At 32.3% G+C, this 20,168-nt stretch overlaps 1 protein-coding gene across 1 annotated transcript; it reads left to right on the plus strand.

The window, feature by feature from the left end:
- The first annotated feature begins 1,508 nt into the window (after positions 1-1,508).
- LOC124440917 lies at positions 1,509-13,858 on the plus strand. The gene is made up of 4 exons (XM_046991341.1): positions 1,509-1,517; positions 4,415-4,474; positions 11,886-13,497; positions 13,824-13,858. Exons 3-4 carry the CDS (start codon positions 11,886-11,888, stop codon positions 13,856-13,858), a joined length of 1,647 nt encoding a protein of 548 aa, XP_046847297.1. The 5' UTR covers positions 1,509-1,517; positions 4,415-4,474.
- Positions 13,859-20,168: the final 6,310 nt, after the last annotated feature.

Consider the following 20,168-nt stretch of genomic DNA (forward strand, 5'->3'; position numbering starts at 1 on the left):
AGACTATTTAAAATATTTGTTTGCGTCAAAAGTTCAAAAAATGACAAAACTTTGCATGATGAGCTGCCAAGTCCAAACGCTATCAATTTTGGAGTATCTCTGATTACTGAGATGTGACAAAATTAATCAAAATTAGAAACTTCGAGATTAATTACTCTGATATTCCCTTTTTAAATGAAGACCGCCCCTAAATCTTGAGCCCCCCAACTTTTACTTGCTTCTCACGCCCTGATCAAATTATTTGTTTATCCGGATCAAAAGTTTACAAAATGACAAAACTTCATTGACCCCGTTTGAAAGTTGGAACGCTGACAGTTTATCGATTTTCTTATCTTCTTGAGTTATAGATCTTTAATTTTTGAGCTTTCTTACTTGTAAGATGTTGGCTGCCCCGTCTTCCTTTATGATTATTTCAGTCAGTTTGCATGTAAGTCAGGATGTTCAATAATTGAAATAAATAATAGTAAACTGCGAAAGGTTTATTGGCATAAAGCTTCCAAGTCAAAACTTCTTTGTGTTTACTTCAGTCATAGCTAAAATAAAAAATTTGCATTTCATATTTAATTGGATATGACCAGAATTCAATGTTTTACAATAAAAACAGCAGGTGATTAAAATCAAGCATTTATTTAACATTCCGATTTTTTTATTATCAAGCAAAAGCAAACACATCATACAGTTGGGTGCGTCGTTTTTAATCTTTCTGAATGAAGGTATGTTGATTTTAATGTTTACTCCTTTTATGTAATGGTGTATTTTAACCTTCTGATTTAATGTTTTGTGTACATGTATCAATTTTTTTTGTTTTGATGTCACGAATATTGTAGTTAAATATAACTTATAAATTAGTGCCACGTATGTTTTATATGGATAAATTTTCTTCATTTTGGTGGGATTTTCAAACACAGATAAATTTTGGATACATTACACGTGGAAAATACGACTTTTCTCACATCAATACCAATTTACTCCAATCGTTTATTTCAAATTATATTAATACAGCAAAGTTAATAAATAAACGTGTTGAGTCAAAATAATGACACGTCAAAGAATGTTAGACATACATGTCATTATGCGCAATAAGTTTACTTTTTCTAACATGGCTTTTATCATAACGTGTACAACATTTTATACAATATAGGACTCGAATATTCACATCGAAAGAGAGTATGAAGTTTATTATCTAGACGTTTACATTTCGCAAATTTTGCGTTAGATATCTATGGAACAATTAGTTGCTACAGATTTGCATGATCACAATTTTTGTGTTGTTTCTGTGTCTTTGTTGAAAGATATTTTTGATATGAATAACATTTGTTGACTTTCATGAGTTTTTTAAACAATCACAAATTTTTTATCGTCTCGCTGTTATGAGCAGAATTCAATATTTTACAATAAAAACAGCAGGTGATTAAAATCAAGCATTTATTGAACATTCCAATTTCTTTATTATCAAGAAAAAGCAAAGACATCATGTAGATGGTTGCGTCTTCTTTTATCCTTCTAAATTTGTTAAGGTACGTTGATTATAAAGTTCACCCATCATAGTGTCATTGTTTGTTCTTATGTCTAGAATTTTGCTATATTTGTTATAAAAAACCTGAATGTCATTTTCGTGGTGGAATTCGCGCTTCATATGTTTTATATTGATACATCTGTTGGGTTCGGTGGGATTTTCTTAATAACACATTGGATAATTTATCATTTCAAAATACTGACCTTTCTTGCATTATCACCAACAATTAATTGCATTAGTCTTTTCAAATATTGTTGGTACGGCAGGGCTAAAAAATCAACAAAATGAATCAAAATTATAACACGTCACAGAAGTTCACTTATTCATATCATTATGTGCAATAATTTTAATTTCATCTAACATGACTTTTATCAAGAATAATTTTTTTCTCATTCATAAAGTCATTTATCTATTTATCTTATTCTTAACACAGATGATGACATAAAAACGTTTTGCTAGGTATGTCTTTAGAAATTGCGCCTACTTGGGGTGAAAAGCTCAATTCTTCACGTGCTAGTACACGTGACTTTTTTCTGGACTATAATTGTTAAACTTGTTGTAAGATAGACTATTTAAAATATTTGTTTGCGTCAAAAGTTCACAAAATGACAAAACTTTGCATGATGAACTGTCAAGTCCAAACGCTATCAATTTTCAAGTATCTCTGATTACTGAGATGTGACAAAATTATTCGAAAGTAGAGACTTCGAGATTAATTACTCTGAAATTCCCTTTTTAAATGAAGACCGCCCCTAAATCTTGAGCCCCCCAACTTTTACTTGCTTCTCACGCCCCTGATCAAATTATTTGTTTATCCGGATCAAAAGTTTACAAAATGACAAAACTTCATTGACCCCGTTTGAAAGTTGGAACGCTGACAGTTTATCGATTTTCTTATCTTCTTGAGTTATAGATCTTTAATTTTTGAGCTTTCTTACTTGTAAGATGTTGGCTGCCCCGTCTTCCTTTATGATTATTTCAGTCAGTTTGCATTTAAGTCAGGATGTTCAATAATTGAAATAAATAATAGTAAACTGCGAAAGGTTTATTGGCATAAAGCTTCCAAGTCAAAACTTCTTTGTGTTTACTTCAGTCATAGCTAAAATAAAAAATTTGCATTTCATATTTAATTGGATATGACCAGAATTCAATGTTTTACAATAAAAACAGCAGGTGATTAAAATCAAGCATTTATTTAACATTCCGATTTTTTTATTATCAAGCAAAAGCAAACACATCGAACAGTTGGGTGCGTCGTTTTTCATCTTTCTGAATTTGTGAAGGTATATTGATGTTAATGTTTACTCCTTTTATGTAATGGTGTATTTTACCCTTCTGATTTAATGTTTTGTGTACATGTATCAATTTTCTTTGTTTTGATATCACGAATATTGTAGTTAAATATAACTTATAAATTAGTGCCACGTACGTTTTATATGGATAAATTTTCTTCATTTTGGTGGGATTTTCAAACACAGATTAATTTTGGATTAATTACACGTGGAAAATACGACTTTTCTCACATCAATACCAATTTACTCCAATCGTTTATTTCAAAATATATTAATACAGCAAAGTTAATAAATAAACGTGTTGAGTCAAAATAATGACACGTCAAAGTATGCTAGACATACATGTCATTATGTGCAATAACTTTACTTTTTCTAACATGGCTTTTATCTTAACGTATACAACATTTTATACAATATAGAACAAGAATATTCACATCGAAAGAGAGTATGAAGTTTTTTATCTAGATGTTTACATTTCGCAAATTTTGCGTTAGATATCTATGGAACAATTAGTTGCTACAGATTTGCATGATAACTATTTTGTGTTGTTTCTGTGTCTTTGTTGAAAGGCATTTTTGATATGAATAACATTTGTTGACTTTCATGAGTTTTTTTAAACAATCACAAATAAATTTTAGAAAATTTAACGTTAGAAAACACTGAACTGTCCAGCATCATCGCCAGCAATACGAGGTAATTAATCAAATATTCCTATGGTTAATTTCAAATATTATTCATACAACAGGTCTAAAAAATCAACAAGATGAATCAAAATTATGACACGTCACAGAATTTCAGCTATGCATATTATAAATGCGGAATGATTTTAATTTTATCTAATATGGCTTTTATCAAAAGGAATTTTTTTCCTCTTTCATATAGTCATCTTTCTATTTATCTTATTCGTAACACAGATGATGACATAAAAACGTTTTGTTAGGTATGTCTTTAGAAAATGCGCCCACTTGGAGTAAAAAGCGCACATCTTCACGTGATAGTACACGTGATTTTTTTCTGGTCTATAATTGTTAAACTTGTTGTAAGATAGACTATTTAAAATATTTGTTTGCGTCAAAAGTTCACAAAATAACAAAACCTTGCATGATGAACTGTCAAGTCCAAACGCTATCAATTTTGAAGTATCTCTGATTACTGAGATGTGACAAAATTAATCAAAACTAGAGACTTCGAGAATAGTTACTCTGAAATTCAATTTTTAAATAAAGACTGCCCCTAAAATCTTGAGTTCCCCAACTTTTACTTGCTTCTCACGCCTCTTATCAGATTATTTGCTTATCCGCATCAAAAGTTTACAAAATTAAGAAAGTTCATTGACCACGTTTCAAACTTGGAACGCTGACAATTTCAGAGAAGCTCTGTTTATCGATGTTCGATAATTGAAATAAATAATAGTAAACTGTCAAAGGTTTATATGCATAAAGCTTCCAAGTCAAAACATTTTTGTCTTTATTTGAGTCATTGCTAAATTGAAAAATTTGCATTTTATATTCTATTGGGTATGAACAAAATTCAATATTTTACAATAAAAACAGCAGGTGATTTAGATCAATCATTTATTTAACATTCCGATCTCTTTATTATCAAGCAAAAGCAAACACATCATACAGTTGGGTGCGTCGTTTTTAATCTTTCTGAATTTGTGAAGGTATGTTGATTTTAATGTTTACTCCTTTTATGTAATGGTGTATTTTAACCTTATGATTTAATGTTTTGTGTACATGTATCAATTTTTTTTGTTTTGATGTCACGAATATTGTAGTTAAATATAACTTATAAATTAGTGCCAAGTACGTTTTATATGGATAAATTTTCTTCATTTTGGTGGGATTTTCAAACACAGATAAATTTTGGACACATTATACGTGGAAAATACAACTTTTCTCACATCAATACCAATTTATTCCAATCGTTTATTTCAAATTATATTAATACAGCAAAGTTAATAAATAAACGTGTTAAGTCAAAATAATGACACGTCAAAGTATGTTAGACATACATCTCATTATGTGCAATAATTTTACTTTTTCTAACATGGCTTTTATCAAGACGTGTACAACATTTTATACAATATAGGATTAGAATATTCACATCGAAAGAAAGTTGGATGTTTACAATTCGCAAATTTTGCGTTAGATATCTATGGAACAATTAGTTTCTACAGATTTGCATGATCACTATTTTTGTGTTGTTTCTGTGTCTTTGTTGAAAGGCATTTTTGACATGAATAACATTTGTTGATAATGATGGGTTTTTGAGACAATTACAAATAAATTTTACATAATTTAACGTTGGAAAACACTGAACTTTCCAGCATCATCGCTACCAAGACGATGTAATTAATCAAATATTCCGATGGTTCATTTCAAATATTTTTCATACAACAGGTCTGAAAATCAACAGGATGAATCAAAATAATGACACGTCATAGAAGTTCAGTTATGCATATCATTATGTGCAATAATTTTAATTTTATCTAACATGGCTTTTATCAAGAAGAATTTTTTCCTCATTCATAAAGTCATCTATCTATTTATCACATTCCTAACACACAGATGACATAAAAACGTTTAGCTAGGTATGTCTTTAGAAATTGCGCCTACTTGGAGTGAAAAGCTAACTTCTTCATATGATAGTACACATGATTTTATTTTGGTCTATAATTGTTAAACTTGTTGTAAGATAGATAATTTAAAATATTTTTTTGCGTCAAAAATTCACAAAATCAAAAAAACTTTGCATGATGAACTGTCAAGTCCAAACGCTACCAGTTTTGAAGTATCTCTGATTACTGAGATGTGAGAAAATTAACCGCCTTACCTAATATCAGTCGTCAAAAATAATTATTGGAAAAGTTGTTGTTTATAATCTTAATTTTTTTGAGCTATCTTATTAGTAAAAATGGTATTATATATTTTGCCTGGCTGCCTCAACTTTGCGTTTGTTAATAGTTTAGTTTCCAGAACATTTCAATAATTCAAATAAATATATGTAAACTGTGTATAAGGTTTATGAAACTTAACTGAAACATAATTTGTTGTAAAATTTATAAATCATCCCTTCTTCGTGTATTCTCATCAGTCATAGCTAAAATATAAAATTTACCCATCTCATTTTATCGTCTCGCTGTTATGAACAGAATTCAATATTTTACAATAAAAACAGCAGGTGATTAAAATCAAGCACTTATTGAGCATTCCAATTTCTTTATTATCAAGCAGAAGCAAGGGCATCATGTAGATGGTTGCACCGTTTTTAATCTTTCTAAGTTTGTTAAGGTATGCTGATTATAAAGTTCACCTTTCAGAGTGTCATTGTTTGTTCTTATGTCTAGAATTTTGTTATATTTATCATAAAAAACCTGAATGTCCTTTTCGTGGTGGAATTCGCACTTCATATGTTTTATATTGATACATCTGTTAATTTTGGTGGGATTTTCACAATGACACATTGGATAATTTATCATTTCAAAATACTGACCTTTCTTGCATTATCACCAAAATTTAATTTCATAAGTCTTTTCAAATATCGTTGGTACGGAAGGGCTAAAAATCAACAAACTTTATTCCAAAGCCATCATCAGAGAATGTATGTAATATACTAATCCTAACACGGTCTTTTTTAATATGCACATAAAAAACATGTGACTTGGACGAGATTTGAACTCGCACCTTCGGGATACTAGTCCGCCGCTCTACCTGTTTTTCATGTGCATATTAAAACAAACGGTGTTAGGATTAATATATATTATATATATTCTCTGATGATGGCTTTGGAATAAATTCGGCACACGGTGCCATCCAGTAAACTGCTATATTGGCGAGAATCTCTCGTCCATACGCAGTATAAAAGAGATTTGACTCGTCTCCAATCCCTGTGGGCTTGGTAGCTCAACAGGTAGAGCGGCGGACTAGCACCCGAAGGTGCGATTTCAAATCTCGTCCAAGTCACATGTTTTTCATGTGCATATTAAAAAAAACCGTGTTAGGATTAATATATTATACAAGAATTAACAAGATGAATCAAAATTATGACACGCCAGAGAATTTCAGTTACGCATATTATTATTTGCAATAAGTTTAACATGTTTCTGTGGTTTACGAGCATGACTCAACACCCCTTGCTCATAAACTAAATTTGTTAAGATATGAACATCACGCGAAAAACATAAACAACATACCATTGCATGCATAATTAAGTAACTATGACACATATAAGATCAAGTGACATTGTGAACTTGTTATTGTAATATCGTTGTTAGCTTATACGTAAGTTGTTATTTTGTTCCACAATAAAAATCATAATATTTCACATATTATCCGAACGTTATTGCCGAACCTTGAATAATTTAACTAAATTAACAAATTGATATTTATTTACCAGTTATAAACGTTTTGAATCTACTTAATTTAATCTTACTTACAGCTTTCGTAAATATATCAGCCACATTTTCATGTGTTGCTACATACATAATTTCTATTTTACCAGCCCTTATTTCACTTCTGATAAAGTGATATCTAATATCTATGTGCTTGGATCTTTTGTGGTACATAGGGTTCTTTGCTAAGTTAAATGCACCCTGATTGTCAACATTCAACAAAACACACTCGCCTTCCTTACAAATACGCAAATCAAAACACGAATATTTCAAAAATTTTGCTTCTTGAATAGCTTCAGTCAATGCCATATACTCAGCCTCACAAGTTGACAAAGCAACTGTAGATTGCTTCTTACTCCTCCAAGAAAACAAACCACCGTTCTCACTCAACCTGAAACCGTAACCTGAAATACTACGCCTGTCATCTGCATCGCCAGCCCAATCAGAATCAGAAATGACTCATTGCCTTTGACTCATTGTTATTTCACTTTCTGAGTATTTGAATTCAGTCCCTAAGAACCAAGACAATATTCCTAAATCTTTCATCTTAAAACGGTCAGTTAAGATTTTCTTGACACTCTGCATTAATGTGTCATTGTAAGCAACAATGATAATATCATCTACCCATACTATTAGAATAGTAACATCTTTTCCTTCAAATCGCGTGTAAACGCATGGGTCGATTAATGATTATTTGAAAGTTTTCCCGATTAAGTGTTCATGCAATACGTTATTCCAATTCCTACCACTTTGTTTTAATCCATACAAAGACTTTTTCAACCTGTACACTAATTTTTCACCATTTTTATCTACTTCCTCAAATCCTTCGGGTTGATGCATATAAATTTCGCAGTCTATTGGGGCGTTAAGATAAGCTGTTTTTACATCCATCTGATGCAATAACATGTTGTTTTGAACAGCGTGTTGAAGCAATACACGGATACAACTCATGCGTGCAGTTGGCGAAAAGGTTTTGTTGTAGTCAATACCGGGAGTCGGCGAGTATCGTTTTGCTACATAACGGGCTTTATGGGTCTCTTCTTCATGTTGCCCTACTTTTACTGTGTATACCCATTTTCCTCCACTATGTCTCTATTTGTTGGGGGTGGAACAAGTTCAAACGTATCATTGTCAATTAACGCTTTCATTTCATCATTCATGGCTTTTTGTCATTTTACTTTTACAATAGAGCTTATTGCTTGGGAATATGTCGTTGGGATGTTGGATACTCTATAGCAATAATCTACGGTATATGAGACAGTATCCTCCCCTGAAACTTGTTTTGTCACATACTTGTCAAGATATTTACTCTTACTTCTTATCCTAGTGGGATATCTTGATTCTCTAGATGTCTCTGGAGTACTAATGATTTCGTTAGTTGTTTTGGGGTTTCTTTCATGCAATTTTGCTATCTGAGGTGCAAGTTCTTCATCATCTAGTTCTGGCAGTTCCCTGCTACCCTCCCTGAAGAACTTAACACATCTTACACGCTCTACTTTGTTAATGTCAGGGTAGTATAGTAAATATGCTGGACTATTTTTATCATACCCTACGAGAATACCTTGTTTACGTCTAGGGTCTAACTTTTTGAAGTTTTGTGAATAACCATAACAAACACAACCAAAAACGTGCATTTTGCTCAAGTCTGGTTGTGAGCCTGTAAACGCTTCAAACGGAGTTATGTTCAACCTCAAATTAAAACAACGATTCCTAATATAAGCAGATGCCATGACGGCATATGTCCACATGGATTTTGGTAGTTCCGCTTCTAGCAATAGACACCTAGCCATATTAAATAAAGTTAACCACGATCTCTTAACTGTGCCGTTCTGGTGTGGCGAATATGGTGCACTAGTTTCATGCCTAATTTTGTTTTCTCTAAGAATCGATTTGAATTTCTCGCTTGTAAATTCAGTGCCGTTATCACTTCTTATGTGCTTCACATTTCCGTAAGGTGCAACATCTGCTAAAAACTGTTTTAATGCTTGTGGTGTATCGCTTTTATGCTTGAGAAAATAGACCATATTCAATTCTGAATAATCATCCACAAATGACAATGCATATCTAAACCCTTCTCTTCCTTCCGGATCAATAGGACCTGCAAGATCTGTGTGAATAAACTCAAGAGGACCTCTCGCCTTTTTATCTTCCAGCTTACTTTTCTTCTGACACATTTTACCTTCCGTACAAACCTCACACTCAACATCCCTCAAGTCTGTGATTTTCATCCCCTTAACCACCTTCTCTAGTTTCCTAACATCCTTGTAGTTGCAGTGACCTAGAATTTTGTGCCCCTTGTAAAGGGAACATGCAGTTTTATTCGAAGATGATATGTTATTTATATAGTAAAGTTTGCCTTTTTGTCTTATTCCAAACGTTGTGCCATCAGGTCACTGTGCATGATTATCGTGTTTATCTAATTTGACTTTTGCCCCCTTTTCTACGGCAGCATTTACTGAGAATATATTTTGATCGTAAGATGGAACATATAAGGCATTACTTAATAAGACGTCCTGCGCATTTCCATGCAAGTCAACTAATTTGACTTTAGCAGTACCTTTATCGACTACTACGTTGGCTTTACTGCCATCTGCTAATTCAATAACATGCGCTTTACTATCAAATTTACAATCAAAATCTATAAATTTTGCCTTATTGTTAATAATGTGTCTTGTAGCTCCTGCGTCCACGAGTAGAGTTAAATTCGCTTGATCCTTATCCTTCACGTCTGCTTCAGCGTTCTCTTCTTCATCCTTTGACACAAATAAAAAGGAGTGTTGCCGTTCACTGTCACAGCGCTGCTCGTCTTTAGCTGACTAGGACGTTTCTTTCATCTTTCGGCAATCTTTCGTGTCGTGGGTCTTGGCCTTGCATAAGGAGCAACATTTGTTCCCCTTCACTCGGCATTGTGAGCTTTTGTGTCCCTTTCTTTCACAGTTGAAACAATTTTCATCAAATCTTGGTTTCGCATACATAACGTTGTTACCTACCTCCGTTTTTGGTAACAATGGTTTGATATTTTGTTCATAACTTCATAACGAATTCTTAAATTCCGTAAAAGTCATTTGTCTTTCCCTTTGAACTGTTACGGTAGCAAAGACGTCGTACGTGCTTGACAGACCCTTTAAAAACATTGCAATGTGTAGTCCAAAAGCAAACTTCTCCTGGGCCATTAACCTGTTGAGTTCGAGTTAGTCGCCATATCTCTTAATATACTCTATACCTTCAGTAACAACCACGAGTGAGCTTAATGATAGAACTGATTTTTATTATTTTACAGAGCAGTATTTATAGTCTTTATTACAAATAACAAATATTATTATTGGTCGAAATAGTTCCTCTATTTAAGCTATATATGGTACATAAGGAAATTTAACTAACGTCAATAACTGTTCCTTGGCTGTTAGCCGTGTGGGAACGGATACATTGGTAAACCAAACTACGCACATACTATCTTCTTAACATGTTTCTGTAGTTTATGAGCATGACAAAACAAAATGTAAGATAATTTTTTGAGCTTTTTTGTCATTTTCTAGATTTTGCAAAACATTTCAAGTGTTAGGCATGTTTTAAGAAACTTTAAATGCATGCAAAGAAATACAATAAGTAAATTTTACATTTTATGGCATTTACATGAAATTTGCATGTCGATTACATACAGAATACTATAAAATGGGAATAACAGAAGTTACCACAGAATATTGCAGTGTGTAATGAATTTGTTTTTTAATGTTCGCCAGGACACAGTCTCAATCTTCATTCTACACAACAAGAACGAAATTTTTTTTTCCTATAAAACATGACTTACATGACATGTCCTGTATTTTACATGATTTTTTTAATTGAAAAGGAAGAATACTTGAAAAATTTCTCAAGGTTGTCTTTAAAATTAATTCTAGAAGGCAATCAGATCTTTTATAAGAAATAGGAATTTTTTTAAATGCAAAGGCTAAATTACAGAACACTCTGCTTCATATATATTTATATTGTACAGCTGACTAAGTAGTCATTGTATTCAAGTAGACTGCCTGTACAAACTTTATGTGTCAGTTAGACAAATTGTTATACACCTTCCTAAGTGATAATATAACTCAGTACCTCTATTTTTATTCCAGCATGCAGTGGCGTCACTAAAGGGAGCCTGGGAAGGCCCCGTAGACTCAAACTTGTAGACACAATAATACAAATATAGCAATGACTAAGAGTAGGGCTCATGAAAATACTGCAGTTCTGGGAGTATTATAATATGAAAACATTTCATTAAAATCAGTAATCAATCTACGTAACGTTATAACACGAAGAATGTACAAATCCTTCAAGGCTAAACTGGGAAGTTAAAAAATTGAAACTATTCATGTTGTGATAAATATTTCAAAAATTTCCAAGTGCAGAAGAAATTTTTAGGGCCATTTTGCTAGCGACTGACGTGGAACAAATTTCGTGCCCCCCACGCGCAAAATCCTGGCAACGCCACTACCAAAATGTAGCCAAATGCCTAAATGCAGGAAAACTAAAATGTCAAATTGCGTTGTTTTCAGCTGCCATCCTCGATATTCATTTACACGTACAAGTAAAACTGTAACATTACGTAGCTATGTTTGATTTTCAACAATTTTAGTTGTCTATAAATTCCAATTAAACAAAATATTTATGTTGATATTAATACTTTTATGACCCTTAGATGGAGTCAAGAGAAGAAAAGAATTACAACTACTTGCAGAAAATACTTAAAAATGTCGTTAAAAAGAAACTTGTTGATTTATTTATCCAAGAGTGGAACGCTCATTGCAGTAAAGACCACGGAGAATGGAATAATTCAAGCAGTGGTCAGAAGTTGTTCAATATTGAAAAAACAAAAAAGAAACCTAAACCTCATGACAAACATATTCTGTCAAAGTTTCAAGATGGTGACACCAGTAAGTGGGATTGTACAACACTGTTTGCAGCAATATTGTTTTCAAACGCAATTGGAAATAAAATTGACCCAAACACTAAAGCTGCTGTGAATGAACTTCGTGAAGTAAGAAACAAAATCGCTCATAATGAAGATAGTAAATTATCTGATACTGAATATCACACAATGGTTTGTGATATTGAAAAGTCATTTCAAGATCTAGGATTTTCATTCACTGAAATTATCAAAATAAAAAGTGAACGAAACATATTTTATTCTTTTCAAGTACTTCCTTGCAAATCAAATCACGATGTGGTTAAACGTACAGAATTACTCAATCAAATCACAGCAGATCTCAATAACTTGCGCAGTACTAACAATAATGAACTAACATATTACTATATTTCTGGTAATCCTGGCAGTGGTAAATCTGAATTAGCCAGACAAATTTGCGAAGAAATGTATAACTCGTTTGACTGGGAAAATCACACGACATTTGTGATGACACTTGACGGAAAAGATATCGACTCTCTTTTGAAAACTTATGCTGAACTTTATCAACGTTTAAACAATGATAAAACTGTCATTGAAAATATTCTGAAAGAAGCAAAAAGCAGCGAGGACAAAACTAAAGATTTTCAATTATTGCTGACACAACAACTGAAATCTTGGCAAACATGGTGGATTGTTGTAGATAACGTGGTTGAACTTCATAAAATTTATCCATTATTACCTCAAGTTGGTGATCATAGCTGGAAAAATGGACAAATTATAGTAACTGTCCAAAATACAGATGCTATACCACCAGATGGAAATCTAAATAAACACATTTCAGTTAGTCATGGTATGAATGATGAAGAATGTCGACAACTTCTATCTTTCTTTTCTGATATTCATAATAAAGATGAAAAATATTTAAAGGATTTATCAGACAAATTAAATCGTCAACCGTTGTTCCTGGCAAATGCTGCTTCCTACGTAGGTAGAGTAAAAAGTGCAAATCCGAAATTCACGTGGGAGCAATATTTTGATAAGTTGAATGAAGAAGAGCGACAGAAAATGGATGCCAGTTTTCAAAAAATAAATACATCTTACTTAGGAATGCAAACTGTTATGTTAGCAGTACAAAAAAATGCCGAAGAATACATCTTGTTGAAACATGTTTTTAAACTTTTCTCAATAATATCTTTCGATCCCTTACCAAAAGATGTTATAATACAATTTATTAAAAGCATTGATCCACAAAAATCTGCAGAAGATGTCTGTCTTCAATTAAAGCATTGTTCTTTATTCCTTCAAACGGAAAACAACGACATCCGCCTACACAGCGTTGTACACGAAGCCATCATAAATTATTCATCGCAGACCTTTGGCTGTAAACAAAACGAAAATAATTCTAAAAAGTCTGCAGCTGATCTTGCCTGTCAAGTTGCTTGGGCACTAAATCATTTTGAAGACAGTGAAGATGAAATCAAAATAATTCCACATCTATTTAAATTCATAACAAATTCATCATTTCAACATTTCCTAAATAAGTTGATCTATGTAAAATCATCAAAACAAAAACTTGATGAAAGAAATTGGAAACTTGCCAAATATTTTGTAGATGTTTTGGAAAGATTTTATAACTATAAGCTTGCTATTAAAGTACTTTACGACATGACAGAAATTCAAACTAAAGTGTTAGGTGTTGATCATATTGATGTTTCATATTCGTACAACAAGATGGCTTCATTGCTAAGGAAGAACGGAGAATATGAAAACGCTCAAGATTTTTTCGAGCGAGCAATGGGAATTCAAGCAAAAGCATTTGGACCTGACCATGTTAATATTGCGGCATTGTGCAACAATCTGGGTTCGGTTTACTATGAAATGGGAAAGTACGAAAAAGCAAAAGATTTTTATGAACGAGCGATGAAAATTGAAAAGAAAACATTTGGACCTGACCATGTTGATGTTGCGACAACGTACAACAATCTGGGTTTCGTTTACAGTAATATGGGAGAGTACGAAAAAGCAAAAGATTTTTATGAACGAGCGATGAAAATTCAAACAAAAGCTTTTGGACCTGACCATGTTAATATTGCGACAAGGTACAACAATCTGGGTTTTGTTTACAATAATATGAGAGAGTACGAAAAAGCAAAAGATTTTTATAAACGAGCTATAGAAGTTCAAACAAAAACATTTGGACCTGACCATGTTAATATTGCGACAAGGTTCAACGATCTGGGTTTGGTTTACTTTAAAATGAGAGAGTACGAAAAAGCAAAAGATTTTTATGAACGAGCGATGAAAATTCAAACGAAAACATTTGGACCTGACCATGTTAATATTGCGACAACGTACAACAATCTGGGTTTGGTTTACAATAATATGGGAGAGTACGAAAAAGCAAAAGATTTTTATGAACGAGCGATAAAATTCAAACAAAAGAATTTGGACCTGACCATGTTAATATTGCGACAACGTACAACAATCTGGGTTTTGTTTACAATAATATGAGAGTACGAAAAAGCAAAAGATTTTTATGAACGAGCGATAAAAATTCAAACAAAAGCATTTGGACCTGACCATGTTAATATTGCGACAACGTACAACAATCTGGGTTTTGTTTACAATAATATGAGAGAGTACGAAAAAGCAAAAGATTTTTATGAACGAGCGATAAAAATTCAAACAAAAGCATTTGGACCCGACCATGTTAATATTGCGACAACGTACAACAATCTGGGTTTGGTTTACAGAGAAATGGGAAAGTACGAAAAAGCCAAAGATTTTTATGAACGAGCGAAAGAAATTAAAACAAAAGCATTTGGACCTGACCATGTTAATATTGCGACAACGTACAACAATCTGGGTTTGGTTTACAGAGAAATGGGAGAGTACGAAAAAGCAAAAGATTTTTATGAACGAGCGAAAGAAATTAATACAAAAGCATTTGGACCTGACCATGTTAATATTGCGACAACGTACAACAATCTGGGTTTGGTTTACAGTAAAATGGGAGAGTACGAAAAAGCAAAAGATTTTTATGAACGAGCGATAAAAATTCAAACAAAAGAACTTGGACCTGACCATGTTAATGTTGCGACAACGTACAACAATCTGGGTTTGGTTTACAATAATATGGGAGAGTACGAAAAAGCAAAAGATTTTTATGAACGAGCGATAAAAATTCAAACAAAAGAATTTGGACCTGACCATGTTAATATTGCGACAACGTACAACAATCTGGGTTTTGTTTACAATAATATGGGAGAGTACGAAAAAGCAAAAGATTTTTATGAACGAGCGATAAAAATTCAGACAAAAGCATTTGGACCTGACCATGTCAATATTGCAACAACGTACAACAATCTGGGTTTGGTTTACGATCATATGGGAGATAACGAAAAAGCAAAAGATTTTTATAAACAAGCAATAGAAATTATGTTAAAAACATTTAAACCTGAACATGTACCGCAATAATATACAACAATCTTCATTTTGTTATAAACAAACTATTGATATTGAAACTGAAGCATTTGGACTTCTATTTATCTTTTATTTGCTAGAAGCTAAAATACTCCTGTCTTTGAATAAACGTACAAGGAGATAGAAGGAAAGGAAATGAATTTGTAGCTCATTTTCAATGAAGAAAAAAATCAATTTCTCTTTTCATTTTAGGTATGTCTTCTTTATACTAAAGATGATTAGAAACAGTTGTATTGTAGATTTCTTTTAACAAAGGTTCAAATAACAACAGTTGTATATTTATAAAAGGTATAAATATATTATTGATAATATTCAAACATTTGTATTTTCAAGTTTTCAACTGTCATTTATTTACTGGAACTGTTCTTATTAAGAAACTTGTATGGAACTATCAAAGTATATTTATGAGTTTAGTTTGCAATATCTAGCTATTCAATAACCAGGACAAGCAGACAATTTCAAATAATACAAAATAAAACAAATTCCGAAAAGGGACATCTCGTTTTCTTGATATTCAAGATAATACAAGAGTTTTAAAACAAGAGACGGTGTAATATTTTGTCTTTATTCCAAAGACATCATCAGACTAATAGTTTACAATGCAGGCTGCGAAACTTTTATATATTTACAAGCGGAAATGACAGTTATGGAATTAGAGAACTATAAGACTAAACAATCAGGCAGTTTATTTACATTAAAATAGAAATAGTTTCTTACAAGCTTTAAGACCACTATTAAGTTGTGGCATATTGCGTTTTATCAAAAGCGCTTCTAAGATGAGAAGTTGATAAGGATTATTATTTTTACAGCGATATAAGATTTTGGTATTACTTGGAATCAATTTACAAGATTTAAGTGGCACGCGTGTGAGATCGAGGTCAGAGTCAACGTCAGGAAGTGAGAAAAGGTGTGAGATGTAGTTGGCGTCTGTACAAATGAGTAAATGTAGCGAGATAGCACTAGAATTGTTGTAATTAGTGGCATGTTGGGTTAGTCTTGTGTGTAGGTTTCGTTCAGTTTTGTCTATGTATGTATGACCACAGCCTGTACATTTAAATTCATGTACAACATTGGCTTTAGAGAGTTCCGGAATTTTGTTCTTTTTGGAACAGAAAATTGATATCTTTTTTGTTTGATATATGACTATAGGTTTGATGGGAATATTTAAGCTACGGCGAATTTTGCGAAGAAGATTGAAAATCAAACGTTCACCCTGCTTGCCTAGATATGGTATTCTAATGAAAATTTTACGAAGGTCATTCTCAGTATTTTGTTTAGAGGGGTTATTTTTAGCTATGATTTTGGTTTTGTGTTTATGAATCAAGAATTTCCGGACTGTAAGAGGGAAACGATTCCATGACATAAAAGACTGGAGTGTTTCAATTTGTTTTTTGAATAGTGTTTGGTTAGAACAAATCTTAAATGCGCGAAAAAATAGGGAATTGATCCAAGTAGTTTTGCGGTTGAAAGGTTCGAAACTTGAAAAATGTGTATATTGGCCAGTATGAGTTGTTTCATGAGAATTTCATTAGAAATCATAGCTAAAAATCTACGATATCTTTTGTTTTAAATGCATTCGGCTCATATAAAATGATATCGAAAATAATGAGTTACAATGAAACAATGTTAGTGGTCCAAAAACAAAAGAATATTTTACGAATAATAGAAATGACATTGTTTAGTACATCTAAAGAAGTTAAGTCAATTGAGCAAAAAAATATTTCGTGTGATCATTTATGTACATTTATACCTGTATTAGATGGCAATCCTTGACAGAATAGCAAAATGGTGATCCATTATGATCCATTATAAATTACTGGAACTCCAAAACACTTTAGATTTGTGCTATAAAAATATGAATGTTTAAATAACAAAGTTTAATATGGCCCAAAATCTGAAATTGTATAAACAAACGATAACTATTCCATCGTAACAAACAGCCCCACAAACTTTGTATTGATTAATTGTATCTATATTATATATTTATCTAAAAATATAATAATAAATAATAAAACAAATACATAAATGAATATATAATATAGATACAATTAATCAATACAAAGTTTGCGGGACACGGTCTGTTACAATGGAATGGGGCGAGTTATCGTTTGTTTATACAATTAGTGATTTTTGCCTTTGGTTTAACCTCACAAAGTCAAATCTATAACAAATGTGCTTCGCCAAGAAAATGCTCTAGTGAAAAATGTGAAATCTCTATTTCATCAAGATTTTAACGATGATAATATACCATCAACATTTGGTGGTTATATTGTTTACCTCTGACTGACCATAACTTTCTTCAATTGTTTTTTGAAAGTCTCTTAATGTCATTCCATATTCCACATTTGTTTTTAGCTTCTCTAGTTTAAACATAACAGGACAATCCAGTGATATACAGCTCAGTTGTTCATCTCTAGCTCCACACACTGAAAACATATCTACAATATGAAAAAAAAATTAAATGTCATGAAAAAGACAAACCATAATTATTAGGTTATTTATTATGCATACCTCTTTAAGATGACTGTATTTTCTTTCCCAGTTCCCCACTCTACTTGCCAGAATAAAGACAGACTTTTGAGGGTTGCTACAACAACTTTGACACAAACCGTGCTGTGTTAATTGTTCACATACAGGACAGTGTAGAGTTGTAAAAAACCGAGAAATCGAACGCTAAAATTTGTTCATATAAATTAATTTAGCTTTTACATCAATTCATGAATGTACTTATGACAACTAACTTTTTGTTTCCTCGCAATAACACGATGTCGAGGGATATAGCGGAGTAGTTTGTATACCATGAAAACACATCAACACCAATCAAGGAAAAACTCGATTAATGGAGGAAGTTATTTGTTTCTGAAACATAGTAGATGGTATTGAGGCGGAGATTTTATCATTTAACACATCAATAGGATGAATAAAATTAAAACAAGAAGATTGTTTAATGAAGACAATCATCGTTTATTTAAAGTATTTATTAATAACATTCCAACAGGTCATGATACATAACGTAAAATAATGAAAGACAGCAACATTTGAACTTACTCTTTAACCAATTGAATAGATGGTAGTCAGGATCGTTTGTTTAAATTTCTATATGAATACGTTTACGGCGCAAGGTCTGTTTAGATCATGTGACAAATTTCTACAAAAATACAAATAGTACAAACTGTAATCATGACAAGAATTAAAAGGTTTTAAATTTCTAATGAATACAAAGTTTACGGCACAAGGTTTAAGAATGGAAGTTATCGTTTGTTTAAATTTCTATCATGAATACAAAGTTTACGGCACAAGGTCTGTTTAGATGGAATGGCGAGAGTTATCGTTTGTTTAAATTTCTATCATGAATACAAAGTTTGGACAAGGTTGTTTAGATGGAATAGTTATCGTTTGTTTAAATTTCTATCATGAATACAAAGTTTACGGCACAAGGTCTGTTTAGATGGAATGGGAGAGTTATCGTTTGTTTAAATTTCTATCATGAATACAAAGTTTACGGCACAAGGTCTGTTTAGAATGGGGAGAGTTATCGTTTGTTTAAATTTCTATCATGAATACAAAGTTTACGGCACAAGGTCTGTTTAGATGGAATGGGAGAGTTATCGTTTGTTTAAATTTCTATCATGAATACAAAGTTTACGGCACAAGGTCTGTTTAGATGGAATGGGGAGAGTTATCGTTTGTTTAAATTTCTATCATGAATACAAAGTTTACGGCACAAGGTCTGTTTAGATGGAATGGGAGAGTTATCGTTTGTTTAAATTTCTATCATGAATACAAAGTTTACGGCACAAGGTCTGTTTAGATGGAATGGGGAGAGTTATCGTTTGTTTAAATTTCTATCATGAATACAAAGTTTACGGCACAAGGTCTGTTTAGATGGAATGGGAGAGTTATCGTTTGTTTAAATTTCTATCATGAATACAAAGTTTACGGCAAGGTCTGTTTAGATGGAATGGGGAGAGTTATCGTTTGTTTAAATTTCTATCATGAATACAAAGTTTACGGCACAAGGTCTGTTTAGATGGAATGGGGAGAGTTATCGTTTGTTTAAATTTCTATCATGAATACAAAGTTTACGGCACAAGGTCTGTTTAGATGGAATGGGAGAGTTATCGTTTGTTTAAATTTCTATCATGAATACAAAGTTTACGGCACAAGGTCTGTTTAGATGGAATGGGGAGAGTTATCGTTTGTTTAAATTTCTATCATGAATACAAAGTTTACGGCACAAGGTCTGTTTAGATGGAATGGGAGAGTTATCGTTTGTTTAAATTTCTATCATGAATACAAAGTTTACGGCACAAGGTCTGTTTAGATGGAATGGGGAGAGTTATCGTTTGTTTAAATTTCTATCATGAATACAAAGTTTACGGCACAAGGTCTGTTTAGATGGAATGGGGAGAGTTATCGTTTGTTTAAATTTCTATCATGAATACAAAGTTTACGGCACAAGGTCTGTTTAGATGGAATGGGAGAGTTATCGTTTGTTTAAATTTCTATCATGAATACAAAGTTTACGGCACAAGGTCTGTTTAGATGGAATGGGAGAGTTATCGTTTGTTTAAATTTCTATCATGAATACAA

This window comes from Xenia sp. Carnegie-2017, unplaced genomic scaffold (assembly GCF_021976095.1).
Source record: "Xenia sp. Carnegie-2017 unplaced genomic scaffold, XeniaSp_v1 HiC_scaffold_20, whole genome shotgun sequence".
NCBI classification, from domain to species: Eukaryota; Metazoa; Cnidaria; class Anthozoa; order Malacalcyonacea; family Xeniidae; genus Xenia; species Xenia sp. Carnegie-2017.

What these genes read in the sequence shown, in the direction of transcription:
- LOC124440917 (XM_046991341.1), top strand. Translation starts at nt 11,886, where the DNA reads ATGGAGTCAAGAGAAGAAAAGAATTACAACTACTTGCAGAAAATACTT. An exon ending in ACAAAACGAAAATAATTCTA is followed by an intron (nt 13,498 to 13,823) that starts AAAAGTCTGCAG and finishes TCGTACAACAAG; the next exon opens with ATGGCTTCATTGCTAAGGAA.